We start from the raw sequence: 18,199 nt of genomic DNA on the forward strand, positions 1-18,199 counted from the left end.
GATCTAGTTTACTGAGCCGCCGTCCAACACTAGGGTAGCCACTAGCCACAGGTGGCTATTTAAATTCAGTTAAAAGTGATTAATTAAATTACATTTAAATTATTTTTAAAATAAATTCAATTATTTATTTTTGCACTTAGCCACATGTCAAGTGTTCGGTAACCACAGACTAGTCGCTACTGTACTGGACAGTGCATATAATGTTGCCATCATGGCAAAAGTTCTGTTTAACAGCAGTAGAAGAACTGAGAGTCCCAGTAGACGGTGACTCCTATCTATGAGTGCAGTCTCCAAGCAGTGATGGGGGTGAAAGCCGTGGGGGAGGGGCAGCCAAGGAGTGAGTAGTATGCTTTCTGACACTCAGCCTTAACAACGCTGCTCTCCTCCTATGACAGCCTCTGTGTAACTCCTGCGTACCTCGAACCCACGAGCCTAGGCTCAGAGCACTGGGCTCCACCGCTTCACAGCGAGCGTCGCCCCGCCTGCGCAAACCCACTACCGTCCCCAAACTCCATCTCCCAACATGCCTCGAGTCCTTCTTCGGCGACTCTGCCTCTTGTGCTTCTGGGAAATGTAGTTTTTTACAGCTTTCCAACTCTAGAAAGGTTCTAGTCGTGAACTAAGGCTCCCAGGAGGCAGTGCGTGGGCCGTTCCGGTCGAATTCCCTGCGGCCGCCACGTCCGCCGTGATGGGCGCCAGAATCGGCCCCTGAGGTTCTGTGGAGCGGTGGCTGAGATGCTGCACTCCCGGGAGAGGCGGAGGATAGCAACCGCGCTGTACCTCCTCCTGCCGCCCCTCAGATCTCCGCTGCTCTGGGGCTGTGGAGAGGCCTCCACCGAAGCGGAGCCGACAGGGGCCTCGGAGAGCCGTGGTGACCGAGCGGCCACAACCACCAGAGGTCTTCGGGGCAGCTCCGCGCTGTGTCCCGCCGCGAGCAGCGGTAGCCCCTGGCGGAAAGCGCATGTGCAAACGCGGGTCCTCGCGGCCTCTGTAAACACCGCAGAGCGCCTGCGCAAATGGAGCGTCTTGGGACCAACGCGTGAGGGCGCATTAGCCAAGGTAACAGTAATAAAGAGTAACGTACCGGTGCCGTCGTCTTTCTGTTGTCCTTTATCTTAGGGTTTGCAAAGTTCAACCCCCGTAATTGCGTCTCTTAGAGTGATCCCCAGAGCAGCCCTTTAACCAATGGGCAGCGGAGCAGCGAAAGTCGCACAACCAGAGTCCTAGCATCACAGAGTGTGAAGGACTCGACATGGGTCAGGATTCAAAGATTGTAGCCCATGCTTGCCTCTAACTTGCTGTGTGACCTTGGGTAATTCTGTTCCCCTGAGGACCTAAACCTTCTCATTTGTAAATGGAAATAGGTTGTTGGGAGGATCAAATGGGATCCAGAAGTGAAACTAAATTCCCAAGCAGTCAATAAAGGCAAAAGATTCTGTCTATCAATCAATCAATCTATCTAGCATCTAGCATCATCTCCCTCCCTCCCTACCCAAAGTCTGAGTGCATGGTTGTATATCCGAGTTGGAAAGTCATTCTAGTTCTTCTATGTGAACACCTGCCACAGCATGGCAACTGATAGACAGGTGGTGTGGTTCTGCTACTGGGAAGCAACCCCGGCCACCGAAGCAGAGACGCCAAACTTGAACCACTAGGCCACCAGGGCTGGCTGGGGCTAAAGATTATTATGCTTTTGTGATTGCAGATTGAGGGACCCATTTCCTCGTTCTACAAATTGCAAAACTGAGGGCCCCAAGAGGGGCAGGGCTTGCCCCAGGTCTCAGCAGTCTGTGAGCAAGGGCTAAAGCCCAGCCCTCCTACCTTTGGGCCTGGAGCCCTTCCTGGCACCCCAAGGATCAGTGTCTTGGGGTACTCTGAGGGCCTGGGGGAGTCCCTGTCCCCAATCCTTCTACCCCACCTCAGCCTAATGGAAGAGGGCCCTGCCCTGTTGAGGTGGTTACCAGAGGCAGGAAGCTAAGGAGGATCTGGAGAATCCTGGAGAAACGGAACAGTGTTGCTGGAGCTGTACAGACCCTGCTTCTCAGGACAGTGGCGCAGGTAAGGGAAAGAGTCCAGGTGTGACAGATAAGGGGGTAGTGCTGCGGGGACCCACCCTGAATGGAAAGGAGAGGGAGGGCACTGGGCTGTCTCTGTTCCTGAGCGTGGGAGGAGCTGGGTGCTCAGGTGACTCCAGATAGGGCCTGTGGCAGCTGGAGGTGCTACTTGGGCTGGCCTGGGTGCTGAGGAGAGGAAGTGATGCACGTTGAGTTGAGGCCGTAGGAGCCACACCCCCAGCCAGGTGGAGCAACCAGGTGGCACCATGGGCACACCATCCCCAATCACCCTCCCCCTGCCCCCACTGATCAGGCAGCTGCCCGCGAGGGAAGTGAGCTTTTCTCTGTCCCTTGGAGTGGGCTGTACCCAGCTGTTTCTCTCTAGAGTGCTCTTAGAGGTTCTGGGCATAGGTGGGGGCAGTGGCTGGGAGACCCTGAGGTCTGGCTGCAGATGGGGCCTCCTCAGGCAAGTCATGAAAGGCAGGTATTTGTAGAAATAGAAATCCAGGAACCTCTCCACTTCCAAGTATCTAATTCTCTGGGCCTTCACTTACCTCTGTTTTCAGCAGGGGAAACTGAGGCTAAAGGGGGAAAAAGACTCTCTAAAGGACACAAAGGAGTTTGGGTAGACCTGGACTAGGATAGGGATCTTTCCATTACTTGGCAGTGGATCAAACATCTTCATCAAACATTTACTGAGTGTCTAATGTATACGGGGAGAAGAGCTACCTTGGGGTAGCAAACAGAAGCCAGAATTGCAGCCAGACCTGGGTTTTGATCAGCCCTCCCAATGACTTAATGCAGTGACCCTTGGCAAGTCGCTACCCCTCTCTGAGGCTCCAGTTGTCTGTGGAATGAGGGTGGTAAGTATTATCCAGGGCTGTCTCGAGGTATAACTATGAATTAAGTGAGTTAAGACCTGTGAAGTGCATAGAGCAGCACCAGGCATGTGGGACGCGCTCAGTAAACATTAGCCCCTGTTCTTGCTCGTAAGCACAGGTTGAGGCTGGCCAGAGACAGGGTTCTCCTAGAGCCAGGCAGGAGCAGAGATGCTGCAGAGGGCTGCGCATCTCCCAGGTACCTCCACTCATGCCCTGGGAGCCCGCATTTCTGGACTTCAAAGGGGGCACCCACACCCCCGTTTCCTCCTCTGGCACTGGGGACCTGGCAGGAAACAGGTGCCTCGAGTGTTTATACCACTACGTGCCCATGGTTCCCCTCCCCATAACCTGGTCCTGAGTTAAGGTGATTCTGGCCCTAAGCTGCCCACTACGGCCCTGGACAGTCAGACTAGAGCCAGACCCAGGGTGTGGGGTCATGCAGAAGTCCAAAAAGGCTGACAGCAGGGGCTTGGCCTGTGTGTCGCCTGAACAGAGCAGGAGCCGAAGACAGAGAGGAGCATGAGTGGGCAACAGGGCCCAACATCAGATACCCCACCCCTTTCCCACCATGTTTGAACTCTGGTCCAAGCCTACCTAATGGAGGTCTGGTTCAAACCCGTTATTTAGAGAGGAGGAAAGAGAAGCCCAGAGAGGCCAAGGACTCACAAAGAGCCCCACAGGAAGGTGGGAGCCAGTCTGGGTCAGAACTCAGGTGTCCTGATATTAGGCCAGGGCTATGCCTGACAGCCGATTTGGAGGAGGCAGGGCTGGGCTCTATCTCTCCTTCCTGCCGCTGCCACAGTCCTGCTTGGAGCCAGCCCGCACTGTGGCCACCTGCGGGGGCTCTGGCTGGGGAGTGGCAGTGTAGAGTGGGTGTGTAGAGAGGTAAAGGGAAGGGTGTACAGGACCTGGTCAGAGAGAAGCCCAGAGCCGACCTGGGGGGTGGACTGGCGAGCTCTCCTTGGTGTGTATGGCTGCAGGATTCTAGGGCCTTATTAATCACTCTGAGGCAGCAAAGGATAAAAATACCGTGGGAGCACACTCCTGGAGGGGGGAGCAAAGTAGATTCAGGAGTGAGTCACAGAGCTCAAGCCCTAAATTTAGAAAGTGCTGAAGGAGGCAGCCTCCCCCGGGGAGCACTGTGGAGATGCCGCTGACCCAGGGCCTCAGGCCTCAGGGCAGGGGCAGTGGTTGGCAGGAATCCCCTGCACAGCAGTGCCCCATGGAAGCTGAGCCTGTTCTAGGCCTGTTCCAGGTGTGGATTTTGACCCCAGAATGAATCCTGACCCAGGGCAGGGTCTTCAGCCCCATTCTCAGAACCCCTAGCAAACATCCCCACACCAGCCCTTCGCATGGGCCTGGGCCCCAGCCCCTGGAGTGTAGACATCTCAGTGCTGTCCTGCCCACTGTCTGTGTAGCCAGGCACCCTGGGTCCTGCTGCTGTCTTAGCATCCAGTTGTCAGACACTGAGGGGGGGCTCTGTGGTTGCAAGGAGCTAATGCCATTGAGTAAAGGCCTCCCAAAGAGGACCCATCCAGGCCTTTGCAGGTCTGATTGGAATTGGGGTGAGGGAGGGGAGCAAGACGTCGTAGCACCCACCTCTGCTTTATTCTCAATCCTCCAGGCTCCAGGAGATCCCAGGCTGTTTCTTTTCCTCCAGGTCAGGAGAAGAGGGAGATACTGCCTCTAGGTCGAGGAGCAGAGAGTAGGAAAGAGGCTCTGCTTTGGGGACAAAGTCCAGACCTGGGAGTAAGGCGGCTCAGGAGACAAAACCTGATAGCACTTGTGGCATTTATTGAGGACTCGCTGCTCACCAGGCACTGTGCTAAACACTCCACGTGCATGAACTCACTTCATCCCCATTACAGTGATGTAAATCCACTAGTCTACCCATTTTAGGAATAGGAGAACTGAGATACAGAGAGGTTAGGCAACTTGTCCTAGATCACACAGTAAGAGGCTCTAACCCAGACAGCCTGGCTCCCTAGCCTAAGCTCCTAGCCATTATGCTAGACTGCTGAGCAGGGTATTTCACTCCATCTGTCCTGCCTCCTCTCCTGTCCTCCCTTCCCATCCTCCAGTCCCTGTATCCTACAGCTCTGGGAGCTTCCCTCTGGGCCTTGCAGGGTCCTACTGCCCAGGGTGCCCCCAGGCTCTGGGGAGAGAGGAATCTCACAACAGACTGCCCCCTCCCCCAAAGCAGGACTTCAAAGTTGATAGAGCCCACCCCTCTCCCTCAGCCTGGTGGCTGAGCACCACCACTTTGACAGGAAAACAGGCCTGGAGAGGTGCAGGGCCTTGCCCGAGGTGGGCAGGGCTCAGAATAGAACCATGGGGACCCTGCTTTGGGACTGCCCCAGCCCGGATGGCCCTTCTACACGCTGGGTCCCCCTGCTGCTGCTGTGCACTGGGCACTGCTGCCTGCAGGAGCCCAGTTCGGTTGCTGGGTCGATAGAGCCTTCCAAAAGCCCTGGAGCTTCCTGTCGGAGGCTCCTGTCCATGTGCCTGGCCTGGGCCCTCCCCTCGGCTCTGTGCTCAGCTGGGTGGCAGTGGGGGTGGAGGCATCTCTGTATCTTTAGGAAGGACGAGGTTCCTGGTCCTTCTCCTACTAGGGCAAGAACTCCAGCCCTGGGATGACGGGCATTTTTCTGCCACCCCCACAACTTCCTTCTTTTGGTTTCTTTTTATTTTTTAATCGGAAAGGTGGGCCCTCAGCACCCTGACTCAGGGCAGTTTCTATCTCTTGGGACCATAGGGGTCTCTGGGGAGCACTCAGGATCCCCCTTTGGATGGTGGGAGGAGGGGTCAGGGGTCCAGCCCCAAAGCCCCTAGGCTATTGTTCTTCCTGAGGGGAGAGGCTCCTCTGAGAGGCCTGGAGAGCTGCACCTGCTGGGCGACACAGCCTGGCTCCTGTATGACATGACTTCTCTCACACCCCTTCTGCCCCATGCCCAGGGTACCACATGCGAGGACATCAGGAATAGGTTCTGTTTCTTGCTGGGCCTTATTTTCCTCATCTGTCAAATGGGGCTAATGGGCCCTGCCTGACCTTCTACCTGAGGTTGTTGTAAAGGTCAGACAAAATGAATACAGAAGACTCACTGGCCCAGTGCCTTGTCACAGCGAGGATGTGTAGGGCCGTGTACGTGCATGTGTGTGTGCGTGCGTGTGTGTGACAGCTGTGACTAGGGTGCTGTCTGTGCATTCCCAGGGAAGGCAAGGGACTGAGTTCGGTGTGCAACTGTGTGGCCCTTTGAGGCTTTGTGATGTGGGCATGGCGATGCCTCAGGTATAAGGTTGCCAGAGTCAGCAAATATTTGGACATACTCACCCTAAAAATGATTCTTTGCTTATCGGAAAATCAAATTTCACTAGGCGTGTTGTGTTTTATCTGGCGACTCTGCCTTGGTTCTCTGGGTGACCTGGTGTGCCCACAGATGTACCTGTGCCAGTGGGCACACACATGAGACTGAGGAGGTATGTGGCTGTGTGGGACTGTGACAGGACATTAGTGTGATGGTATGTGGCTGTGACATTGTCACCAGGAGGAGCAAGATGTGGGTGACTCTGACTTCGTTCTGCCTCTCTGTGACTCCCTCAGGCTCTAGCAGCTCCCTTGGGGCAGGGTTTGGGCTGTTTGCTCAGTGAGGCCCAACAGAGGTGGGAGACCCGCCCTGGGCAAACACTTAGATCCGGTTCCAGACGGGATGCACAGCCCCCTGCCACCTGCCATCAGACTGTAAAGGACACGTCCCTCTCAAGGCCAAGCCAGTTCTGGGGGCCTCAGAGTGCTCTGTCCTGCGCCCTTCCAGAGGGGCCTCTGGAACCACCTCTCTGCTGCTTCCTGGTGACATCACATAGGTCACTGCCCAATCTTCTAGAACAGTGCCCCCAGGACATTGCCTCATTGCCTAGGCAACCTGGGAATTTCCTCCACCTAAACTGGCAGACCAGGTTACCCCTGAGGAGGGTGTGGGGGGAGAAGGGGCCAGGTGGGGGCCTTCTCCTCATCTCCCAGAGGGGAGATCGAGGCAGTGATCCGTCTGTCTGACTAAATGGTGAGTAGGAGGGATCACTCAGGAGCAAGTCAAGACTCCGTGGCCCCTCATGGTCCAGGACACTGGGTGGGCCAGGGCGGGGGGGGGGGGGGGGGGGTGGGCGGGGACTGAATCTTGAGGCTGAAAGGGTGGTGACTGCACCAACATCACCTCCAGGGCACTGGAAGGGGAAGCATATAATGGGGAGCAGGCCCAGAGAGGAGCCGGGAGACCTTGGTTCTTATCTCTGCTTTGTCTCTGTTAGCTGGGCCTTTGTTTCTCCATCCGCACAGTGAGGGGCTCATTAGTCTGAGGGTCTTTAGTTCTGATGGGGACATACTGCAGGGAGTTGAGGGGAGGGACAAGGTCATGGGTGGCTCCAGGCAGGGGGCCTGACCCCTGTTCCAACAGCTATGGGGGGCAGTGAGCAAAGTCTGATGTGAATCTCTCCAAACGACCCCCGTCCCTATTCCAGGAGTCACAGCCCTAAAGTGCTAGAGGTCCCCACATGGGCTCTGACTCACTGTGTGATTCAGGGGTGTCCCCGTGCCTCCCAAGGCCTCAGCAGCTCTCTTGGGAGGCGGGGGGGGGGCATGTGTAAGCCCCAGCGCTTGCTCGGCGCCCTGGGCACTGATTCCTCACCTTCCCGTGACGCCTCTCAGTTTGCTAAGCACCTTCTCCTGGTACACACTCCCACCTTCCACACCCACTCTGACTCCGGCTCCGTGTTGCCCCATTCTGGGGCTGGGACCCAGACCCTGGCCCTGCCCTGGGGGTCCCGAGAGGCACCTTGATCCATCTCCTGTGGAGGGGCCCTGTGGCTGGGGCAGGGGGCTGCAGGGGGCCGTGCAGGGTCACGCTTTGCCAGCCTTTTCTGCTGTTTAATCTTTCATGAGAATCTTAACAACCATCATATCAGGATGTAACCTTAACACTTTTTTTGGAGCCTGCCATTTTTGGACAGTGTATTCCTCCCTGCCCCCTCTCCAGTCATTTTTCAGTTACTTATTTGGGGGTGAAACTGACACGTGTACAACTCTTTTCACTGCAGTAATTCTCAATGAGTAAGTAGTAGTGAGGAATGAGGAAACTGAGGTTCAGAGAGGACAGATCACCTGCCCTGGGTCATACTGCTAGACAATGGTGTAGCCCGGATTTGAACCCAGGTCCACAGGCCCTTTGCACTGTCAGGCTGTGGGAAGCAGGGGTGGTGAGTCCTAGGACTCCTCTCCAGACTCCTCCCGCAGGCCCTCCCTCCCAGCCCTCCTAGGCTCACTCTTCTGCCCTTGAGCAGACAAGGCCCTTCTCTCTGCTGCTCAGGGGTGTTTGAGACAGGATGTGAACCCGCTTTGATCCGGGCATGTTTGAGAGACTGTCATGAACCCCTGAGCCAGAGATACCTAAATTCAGGGGGATCTGGGGGTATTGCAAGGGCAAATTAATGATGAGTAGGATGGAGAGGGATGCCCCTCTGCCCACTCACTGGCCAGCTAGCCTGGCCTGAACTCAGACCCATGGTTGAGCCCAGGGCATGGTCATCCAAGCCCAGGGGTACCAGGTCACCCACCTTTTCTGACCCAAGGCCCAAAAGATTCATTCTTGGTTAATCTGTGTGTGAATTTGAGTGATGGTGTAGTTTCTGCCATCTGTACCTCCTTGTTTGTGTGTCTCCCTCAGACTGGCAGCCTTCTGGGGGTGGGGAAGTCCTTTTGTCAGTCTGCCTTCATGGCTACCTCCTGCTGTCATTTCAGCCTTGTATCTTTTACTGTGGACTGGGTGATGGGCATGAGAGATTTACTGCCGTGGTGCCTGCTGTCAGCTGAGATGTTATTGGGGCCCTAAGAAGACAGAAGCCACCAGGCCAGTGCTCCCCTCTCTTTCCCTCATGGCAGGCCTCAGAGGCTGCAGTTCACAAAGCAGGCTCTGCTTGCCTCTCTGGGTGTGAGCCTGTCAGATAAAACCACCCAGGCCAGGGGAAGGGCAGTGACCTGCCTAGAGTTGGGGTGGAGGCAGTGGAGGTACATAGCAGAGAACCAGAGCCCAGAACCAGCCCCCTGCCACCCACTCCTGCACACCTAAAGAATGTGTGTTAGAAGGGGTGGGGGTGATTATCTGACTATGCCCCCCACCCTGGAGATCTGAGGTCATCACATAGGCCTCATGGGGCCCTGCAACTCATTTTACAGGATCTACTTTGCAGAAGGCCCCTTGGGCTCAGTTGCCATCGCGGCTCCCAGCTCACCCCTACCACTTTTAAAACTGGGCCAGATTCACAAACATCTTGGAGCCCTGAGCACTTCAGGAAAAAACACCTCTATTTGTGAACCTACCGTGACAACTCTTCATCTCTCTCTAGCGCCTTTAGGAAAAGCTGTTCCATCTCAGAGCTCTAGGATGGTAAGGCTTGGAGGGTAGACATTCTGATTCCCTCATTCTACAGATGGGAAACTAAGGCCCAGAGAGGATGGGGCAGCCAGAGAAGAGGAGGGAACCCTGGGGTGGGAGGAGGCTGAGACCCAGATTCTGGAGAGAATGGCCATGTGCTCACTGTATGACACTGGGCAAGTGTTGGGCACTTGTTGGGCCCTGTTTACTGCCCATCCAGGGGAGCTCACCTCTGGGTCCTCGCCATCCCTCTGTGGTCAAGGGTCAGCCACAGGTTAGTGAATGCTCAGCCTCGGGCCCTTTGCCACAGTCATACTGGCCTGGCCTCAGAGAAGTTGAACTATTGGCCTCACTTGAGACAGAGCAGCTGGAGGCAGAGCTGGCACTAGGACCTAGGGGGCAGGTGGCAGCCTCCCAAGCTGGAACAGGTGACTGGAGTGCTGGTGGACTCATCTCCCCCATAGCTATGGAGCTCTGGCCAGCTCTGCCTGGGGAGCAACAGGGGAGCCCCAGAGCTCTGGAGCCAGGTGCTCTTGAAAGCCTAGTCCAGTCCATGGGAGGTGTGTGGGCACATGCATGGGTGCTCAGGTGGGGTGGTGGACGAAGGCCAGAGTCCAAGGCTGGAGGGGAGCCTGGTTAAAGCTCCCAGCTGGGAGGAAGACCAGAGTGGAGATTTTGCCCAAGTCTGGCCAGCCTGTGAACCTTGAGGCTGGTGGTTGGTGGGGGATGCAAGCTGTGGGCATCTCTGAGTTGTTCTTGATTGTGGTGGGGAGGATGTGTGCCCATCTTTGGGTCTCTGGGGTGTCGTGTTGGGGTGTCTCCGAGTTGTTCTGGGGCCAGCGTGCCTGTATGTAAGTAAATTGTTGCTGAGGTGTGTATCTGTGAGTATGCGAGGGGGCTGGAGGGAAGGGGTTCACAACTAACTTCCAGAATCCCTCTTCGGACACCTCCTCGCCTGCTCTATCTTGGCCCCTCCCAGCCTCGTCCCCAACCCTCGCCTGAGGACTGGTCCCTCCCGGACTGGGTCCCCTCCCGGGGCGGGCGCTAGGACCCGGCGGGGTGGGGCGGGGCGGGGCTCGGAGCTCAGTCAGCGGTCCCTCCGCAGCCTGAAAAACACTGAGCCGGGCGAGCGGCGCCCGGAGCCCGCACGCCGGAGCCCGGAGCCCCGAGCCCGGCCCGGCGCGTGGGAGCCAGCGCGGGAGGCGGGAGCCGCTCGGGGCGGGGCCGGGGGCGCGCGGGGCGGGGCCGGCGGCGGGACCCGCGGCTCCTCCCCCCGAGCCCCCGCGCGGCCCCGGTCGCCCGGGCAGCGGCGGCGGCTGTGCGGGCACCCGGCCCGGCGGGCCCCGGCCGAGCGGCGGGCACAGGTGAGCGGCCGGTCCGCGGCGCCCCTGCCCGCCCCGCGCGCTTCCCGCGCTGGCGCCGCCGGGGAGTTAGTTGAGGCGGTCCAGCCAGCGCGGCGCGGACCCCGCCGGACCCCCGCCCCCTGGGGCCCAGCCTCCCCGGTCCCGCGGGCCCCGCGCCCCATCCGCAGCCCTCGCTCCGGCCGCAGGAGGGCTGGGGTCGATCCTTAGGGGGTGGACCCCGTGACTGCCCTGTGCCTGTCTGTCCTCACCAGGGGGCCAGCCCCCGCTATTTCCAACTCTCCACCTGCTCCGGACCCGGGACGCTCCCACCCGCGCCCCCAACGCACTGACTCCAGTCCCCAAACCGGTCTTGCAGGTCCCAGGAAGGTGGCGTCAGCATCTGCAGCCGCGTCGACGTTGTCGGAGCCGCCGCGGAGGACCCAGGAGAGCCGGACTGGGACCAGGGCCCTGGGCCTCCCCATGGAGAAGTCGGCTGCCTCAACAGAGCCCCAAGGGCCTCGGCCAGTGCTGGGCCGCGACAGCGTCCAGGTGCCCGACGACCAGGACTTCCGCAGCTTCCGGTCAGAGTGTGAGGCCGAAGCGGGCTGGAACCTGACCTATAGCAAGGCCGGGGTGTCTGTGTGGGTGCAGGCTGTGGAGATGGATCGGGCCCTGCACAAGATCAAGGTAGGGTTGCCCTGCCCCACGTGCAGCCTCCACTGCGCCCTTGCTGCCTCTGACAAGGAGTTTCCTGGTCCTCCCGCAGGGCCACAGACACCTGGTTGTGCGCCGCGGAGAAAGTCTCCTGTCAGGAACCAGGAGGCACAGTTTGCTGGGCAAGCCCCCATCACAGAGATGGGCCAACTGAGGCCTGGAGAGGGGGCGTGACTTCCTTTGGCTCACCCGGCCAGAACCCAGGCTTCTGCATGCCTCTGCCTGCTCCAGGAAGGTGGGCTGCTGCCAGGCCAGTCTGGGAGAGTGGTTTTCCTCAGGGACCGCTCTGCCCGGAAGCCTTCACCTGGTCCCTGACTTGAGTCATCCCAGGTGGGAGACTGAGCCCATCTCTCCCTGATTCCTGGTCCTCTCAGCCTGAGCTGGGTCTCCTTTCCCTCTCTCTGCACCCTTGGGTGCCAGGGACCTGATTCCTTCCTGCCTGATGTCCTGCTTTTCCGCCTTCCCTCACTGGCTGCTCCGTGAGTCTCCTGCAGGGACTCAGGGTTGTCCCTGGCAGATCCTGAAGGCATAGCTTGGATGTCCCTGCCTTACAGGGCCAGGCAGGGGGAGGAGGGGGCCAGTGGTGCAGGGCAGACGCAGGCAATCTGCCCCCTCACAGCCGTCAGCCCCCTCCTCACAGCCCCATGATTTTTCTCTCTCTGCCACCACAGGGCAGGCGTGGGGTTTGGGACCCCAGGAGCCCACCTCCCTTGGGGGACTGGCTGGGGCAGAGGCTGATGATTGACTCTGGTCTAGAGGCCCCAGTAGCTGCCCCGATACATGTGGCATTGCTGTGAGGGCCACATTTCGTTGAGGGCAGTTTTCCCTTCAGGGGTCCTGGCGGTGGCTGTGTCCTTCACCTTCCTTCCGTTTCCCTTGCCTTCCCCTTTCTGCTTTCCTTCTGGAACTCTGAACTCACACTTAGAGGAGTGTATTGCTTTTGCAAGTGGGGGCAGGGCCCTGGACCCGGCGTTCCTGCCCTCCCCCCATCCCAGCCCCTCCTGCCTGGACCTGCTCTCTGACGTGGCTCGGGCATCTTGGCCTCACACCTGGGCCGGAAATGCCTGACCTTCCCTCTCTGACCCTGTGCCTTTCTGCCTCCCTTTATCGTAGTCTTTTACAGTTTTGTCCATCTGTCCCCACGTGGCCTTCTGGCTGGCCCTTTCTGCCTTCCCTTCTCCCCTCTGTGAGTCTCCATCTGCACCCTGGCCATCTGACTGTCTCTTTCTCGCTGAGTTTCCATGTGTGCCTCCCCGTCTGGGACTCTCTGCCCAGGCCTGAGGACCCTGGGCTGGGGGCTTCAGGGGGGCCTGACCTGTGTCTGAGCCAGAGGAGCAAGGAAGGGGAGAGCGGCTGGTATGTCCCAGCTTGGTGCCCTCTGAGGGCAGGGGCAGTTCCTGTCCCTCTTTGCATCCCCAGCATGCAACACAGACAGAGCAGGGATGTTGGCTGAGTGAAGGAGGGAAGGAAGGAACAAATTGAGTGAAAGGTGAACAAAGTTGTTGTGAGAGCAAGGTTGTCTTCCTGACTGTGACCTGGGAAAAGCTGAAGGCTGGCACTGTGCAGTGGGCTGGGAAAGTGTAGTTTCCAGAAGGGAGGGAAGGAGAAGGTCCTGACTGAGTCCATACTCCCACCCTCTGTGTCAACAGGGCGGAGCTGCCTCCTGCATCTGGCTTGGTTAATGAATAAACCCAGCCCCGTCCAGGACTGGAGTTGGCGGGTTTGGGTCCATACTGCCACAGCAGACCCCTTGTGGTCAGATCAGACCTGTCAGGTGGCTTTCCTTGCCAGTGGAGGAGACTTGGAAAAACCAGGGTGTTGTGGGCTACTGGTCAGGGCATACATCTTTCCTGGCAGCCAGGACCCCCACCCTCCCTCCCTCTCAGACTGAGCAGAGGTTGAAGGTGCCAAAGGGCCCTTCGAAATCTGTGTTTCATCCTCCCCCCTCACTGGGGTGCAAGTATGGACACTGAGGTCCAGAGAGGGCCAGTGGTCAGCCCAGGGTCACACAGCCAAGTTCCAGCAGACCCAGGCTTGGAACCCAGATCACCAGTCTCCCAGCCTAGACCTCTCTGTTCTGCTCCCCACAGTGGAGGGAGGGTAGGGGACAGGAAGTGAGCAGAGCTGGGGCCTAGGTTGGAGGCTGGGTTCTTGGTTATGCGCATCCTGAGCTCCCTGATCCTCTCAGCACAGCCAGGTGGGACTCTGGGAGGTGGGCAAAGGTCTTTGAGCTCCCGATCCCCAAGATTCCAGGAATCCCGTTTTGATAAGAGCCCCTGCTCTGAGCCAAGCGTTCCTCTCTATCATTTAATTTACCCTCAGGCCCGTCCTGGGAAGTGGTAGACTTGTCTCCATGCTACAAAGAAACTGAGGCTGAGAGAGGTGATGTCACTTGCCTGAGGTCACACAGAAGCTGAGGCAGGAGTGGAACCAGGCCAGCCTGGCTCCAGAGCCCCTGCCCTCTCCGCTTGGGTTCACATCTTAGTCAACATTATGGCGTTTGACCCCATCAATAACTCTCTGAAGGACACACTGTTCTCATCATCCCATTCTTCTTTGATAAATGCAAAAGCTGAGACCCAGAAAGGGGAGTGACTTGCCAAGGTCACACAGCAGGTCTGAAGCCAAAGTCCCCAGAGATGGTTGGGTCACTTCAGGAGGCCTCAGACACAGGTGTTTGTTGAGCTTCTGTCCCCTCCCCACATCCTGCCCCAGCCTGTTCTGGGTCTGTCCCCTGAGCTGGGCAAGCCAGTTGTCCTCTGGACATGGCCTGTGCTCGTGATCCTAGCAGAGGGGTGGAATTCCACCTGTCTGTCTACCTGATTGGTTTCCTTTGCCTCATCTCTCTTCTCCAGACTAATCTTCTCCCTGCTGTTGTATCTGGAGGTCCCTGGAAGCCTCTGTGGCTCTGGGCCCAGCATTTGGAGCCAGGACAAAGGGAAGGGGCTGTGGGAGACCACCTCTGCCCTTTCCCTCTCTCCTGGCCTCCAGCCTGGCCTGCCCCCAGGCCTGTACTATGCTCTGGGCACTGGAAAGGAGGCAGACACCACCTCCTGAGAGTTTGGGTCTTGACCCATAAGCAGACGTACTGAATATGGATCCTGGGTCCAAGGTAGAGGGCAGCTTAGAACCTGAACCCCAGTCTCAATGCCCAGGCCAGGCTTCCCCAGGGTCCTTGGAGTGGTATGAGAAATGGAAAACCAGGGGATCTGTCAGTCATTCAAGCAGAGCCGGCTGGGGAAGAGGCTGGGTTCCAGGCCTGGCTGTGGTATCCTTTTGCTGTATGTGTGACTGTGGGCGCAACCCTGCCCCTCTCTGGGCTGTGTCTCTGTCGGTGCCGTGGGGCTCTCCTGGCTCCAAGAGCCTCTAAACTCGATGCCTGTGCTGGGGCTGACGGAAGAGGGATGAGGAATGGGGTACAGAAAGCAGGAGATGACATGGCCTGCCCAGCTCTGCCCTGGATGCTCACATGCTCAGGTTCTCCAGTGTGGCTGCATGCCCAGCCATGGCAGAGGCAGAGGAGGAGACCTGGCCCCTGTCCTCAGAGGTTTCCAGACACTGGTGGAGAGAAGACTGACAATTCCAGGTGACCCCCTGCTGAGGCAGATGTTCACAGGTCGACCACAGAGGCAGGAGTGGGCCAAGTAGGCAGGGGCCTCGAGGGGCTCTGCGGCTGAAGCAGGAGGGTGAGGTCTCTTGGGCGAGTGTGGCTGAGAACCTGCGGTTCCTCTTGCCACAGGAAACTGGGCAGTAGGGACCTGTCTCCTCTGACTTCCTGTCCTAGGGCTCCTCCCCTTCCCCTTTGGGGAAAGCTCTTGTGGCCCCTCCCTGGCCTGTGTCACTGTCCACCTGCTCCCACACCACAGGCCCCCTGGTGTCCAAGCTCTTAAGCCAGTGCTCAGGCCTGTCCCCAGTCAGTGCCTCATTCTCTCTCCTGTCAAATTCGGGATCATCTCAGGAGTCTCCAAGGGCCCCTCTTACTCTTCACAGTCCCTAGGACTCAAAAGGGTCATGGGGAAGGTGGGGACAGAGCCAGGGCTACGTGTTTTCTTTATGTCTTCCCACTGTCTTCGCCACTGTCCTGTGCTGTAGGTCTTATTAACCCCATCAAACAGATCCGGAAACTAAGGCATAGAGCAGGAGTTCACTTGTGCAAAGCCAAACAGCTAGAAGGTGGCTGAAGCAGGATCGGAACCCAGGTCCTTGGGACTCCAAGGCTTATATCTCTCTACTCCCTTGGGCCTGCTTATTAGCACCCTTGGGCTCTTCTGTCTCCAGGACCCTGTGGCTCACAACTTAGCCCTCTCTTCTGCTTTGGGTCTCCCTGTGCTGTGTCATTGTGGGAGGGCACCCTGGAGGGGACCTGGCTGGCCAAGAGCCCAGTCTTCTTATCTGTGGTGGCAGGGGCAGAAGTTTAGCTCGTTTTAGGGCCTTGGACTTGGTGAGTTCAGGTTCAGGCTGGGCCTCTGCCACCTGTGGGGCTCAGTTTCCCCATCTCTACAGGAAGTTGCTGGGCAGGTGGTTTGTAGAGGCCGTCCTGGCCTTAGGCCGTGGTAGGGGGGTCTGCACTGCTGGACACACAGTAAGGACAGGGAGCTAAGGCCTTGTCAGTCTGTGCCATCAGAGGTCCCTCGATGGGGCTCCTGACTCCAGGGTTAGGCCCTGAGGACCCTTGTCCTGGCTGGCTCTAGCTCTTGGCCTGGGGGCAGCTGGAGGAAGTAGCTCAAGAACTATCCTTAGGCAACAGGCTCCCAGAGAGCATGGCCCCAGGTAGTCAGCCTCCAGACCTTCAGGTGGGGGAGCTCAGAGAAGGGAAAGGTCAGAGGTCACTGGAGGCTTTAGGGAAGTCTTCCTGGAGGAGGTGCCTGGGTTGGCCTGTGGCTGTAGGGGAGAGAGCACAGGGTCCAGAGTCCTGGCCTTGTGGCTTCGGGCAGGCTGCTGTCCCCGCCTAGGCTCTAGGTTCCTTCTCTGTCAAATGTGGGTAGCAGGGGTGCCCTGCCTGTCTTCGGGGACTTCATGCATTCATTTGCTCCTTCAGTGAACACTCACCGATAACCTCTGTGCCTGGCCTGTGCTGGACACTGGGGACAGAGTGGGGAATCCAACCTGGACTCTGCCCTCAAGGAGCTCCCAGTTGGGTGCTGGGACAGACACTTGTCACAGGAGCTCTGGATACCCACAGGGGGCCTCTGATCCAGACGTGGGGGCTTGGGAAGTCTTTACAGAAGAGGAATGCTGAGGCGATCCCTTTGGAATTGGCTGGAGAATGCAGAGTATCAGTTTGATAGCATCGGGAGCATTCCATACAGAGGACGGCCATGCAAAGGCCCGGAGGGGGGAAACAGGGCAGTGGTTAGGAGAGCTGTGGACAGTTGAGTGTAGGACGTGGAACGCAGGGGGCTGGAGGTGACTAGAGAGCTGGGCCAAGGCCCTAGGACATGGGTCCTGGAGGTCCTGGGGTGCCAGGGGCAGGTTTTAGACAAGGTGAGTGTAGGATGCTGCCGTATTTATTTGTCTGGACAGAGGACCGAGGGCTGCACTAAAGCAGGGGCTGTGGGGAGTGGAGCAGGGGATCACACGCAGAGAGATTTAGGAGGGATAATGGCAGGGACATGCCACTTACAGAGTAACTCTTTGCAGTGGGCAAACTGTGAAGTGTTGTGCAGGCCAGGAAGTAAGGTGGTATGGATGTGCAGCCCCCTGATGGCCAGGAACCCCTGGGAGTGGGGTGGGTGCCTCCAGTCAGTGTCCCCCTGGGGCTAGAAGAACCCTCAGCGCCCGCCCCCCCCCCCCCCCCCCCCCCCCCCCGCTGGCTCCGTGCCTCCACGCCCAGCTCCCCAGGCTCTGGCTTTTAAACTTTAACGAGCCCCAGCTCAGTTTCCAGCCGAGAGTCTTTAAAGTTTCAGGAGATGAGAGAAACGAGGGAGTCCTGGAGACAGATGGGTTTTCTTTCTTCCGCTGCATCTCCACGCCTGGCCGGCCGGCTGGAGCCAGGACCATGGGCAGTGACCCCAGAGGCCTGACACTTTTCAGGGATCTGGGACCTCGGCCAGGCTGCTTCAGTCTGTTCCTGAGGGGCCAGTGGGCTCAGGCCTGGGGGCCAGGTTGCCACCAAGATAGATGGGGCTGGAAATCCTAGTCCAGCCCTGCCACCTTACCTTTGCCCCTGACCTGGGCAGGTGAGCATGCTCCAGCAACACGTGGGAGGAAAGCTGCTCAGACCAGGTGTGAGGCTGGAGGTGTCTCTGTTCTTCCCATGCCTCACTTTATCCCCTCTGGCATGCTTGGGCTGGCCTCGATGCTCTGGGGCCCCTGGAGCCTCAGAAACACCGACAGTGGAAGAAAGTAGCAGGCCCAGAACTTAGTGGTGGGTCCCATGCCAAAAAACGGCTCCTCTTACCTGTCATTAAAGAGAGCCTGAGGCAGGTGGCATAGAGCAGCTGGGCCTTGTTCTCTGGGGCTTTAGCATAACAATTGCTTCCCTGCCTCTCAGCCTTGCTCCCTAGGGCAGCTACTTGCTACCTCTGATGTCTCTCAGAATCCTTCTGTCTTGGAGCAGGTGAACAAGGCCTGCACGTGTACACCCGCCCCCCCCCCCGCCCCCCCTTCCCTCTCCCCACCTTGGGAAGTGGGGGTAAGTACTGATTTTGGTTTCTCCTGTGGTGCCTGGGCCATTTCATCTCATCCTTTGGGTTTCATGCCCAAAGCTGCATCTACCCCTGGTTCCCTGAGATCCCCTCTACCATCTCCTGGACCACCCCTCTCTGTCTTTGGACCCTTCCAGA

The 18,199-nt window shown here is 58.1% G+C and overlaps 1 protein-coding gene across 3 annotated transcripts in view; it reads left to right on the forward strand.

The window, feature by feature from the left end:
- Positions 1 to 463: 463 nt before the first annotated feature.
- Positions 464 to 18,199, forward strand: part of STARD10 (StAR related lipid transfer domain containing 10) — a 36,068-nt gene continuing 18,332 nt past the window's right edge. The window contains exons 1-2 of one of the 3 annotated variants that reach the window (XM_070625923.1): positions 464 to 1,059; positions 11,077 to 11,387. In XM_070625923.1, coding sequence (XP_070482024.1) covers positions 11,181 to 11,387 — 207 coding nt within the window. In that variant the 5' untranslated portion in view covers positions 464 to 1,059; positions 11,077 to 11,180. Of the gene's footprint in view, positions 1,060 to 6,525; positions 6,994 to 10,587; positions 10,722 to 11,076; positions 11,388 to 18,199 lie in introns of those variants that run through there. The other 2 variants (XM_008517587.2, XM_070625922.1) reach the window with 2 other exon arrangements.

Source organism: Equus przewalskii, chromosome 6 (assembly GCF_037783145.1).
Source record: "Equus przewalskii isolate Varuska chromosome 6, EquPr2, whole genome shotgun sequence".
NCBI classification, from domain to species: domain Eukaryota; kingdom Metazoa; phylum Chordata; class Mammalia; order Perissodactyla; family Equidae; genus Equus; species Equus przewalskii.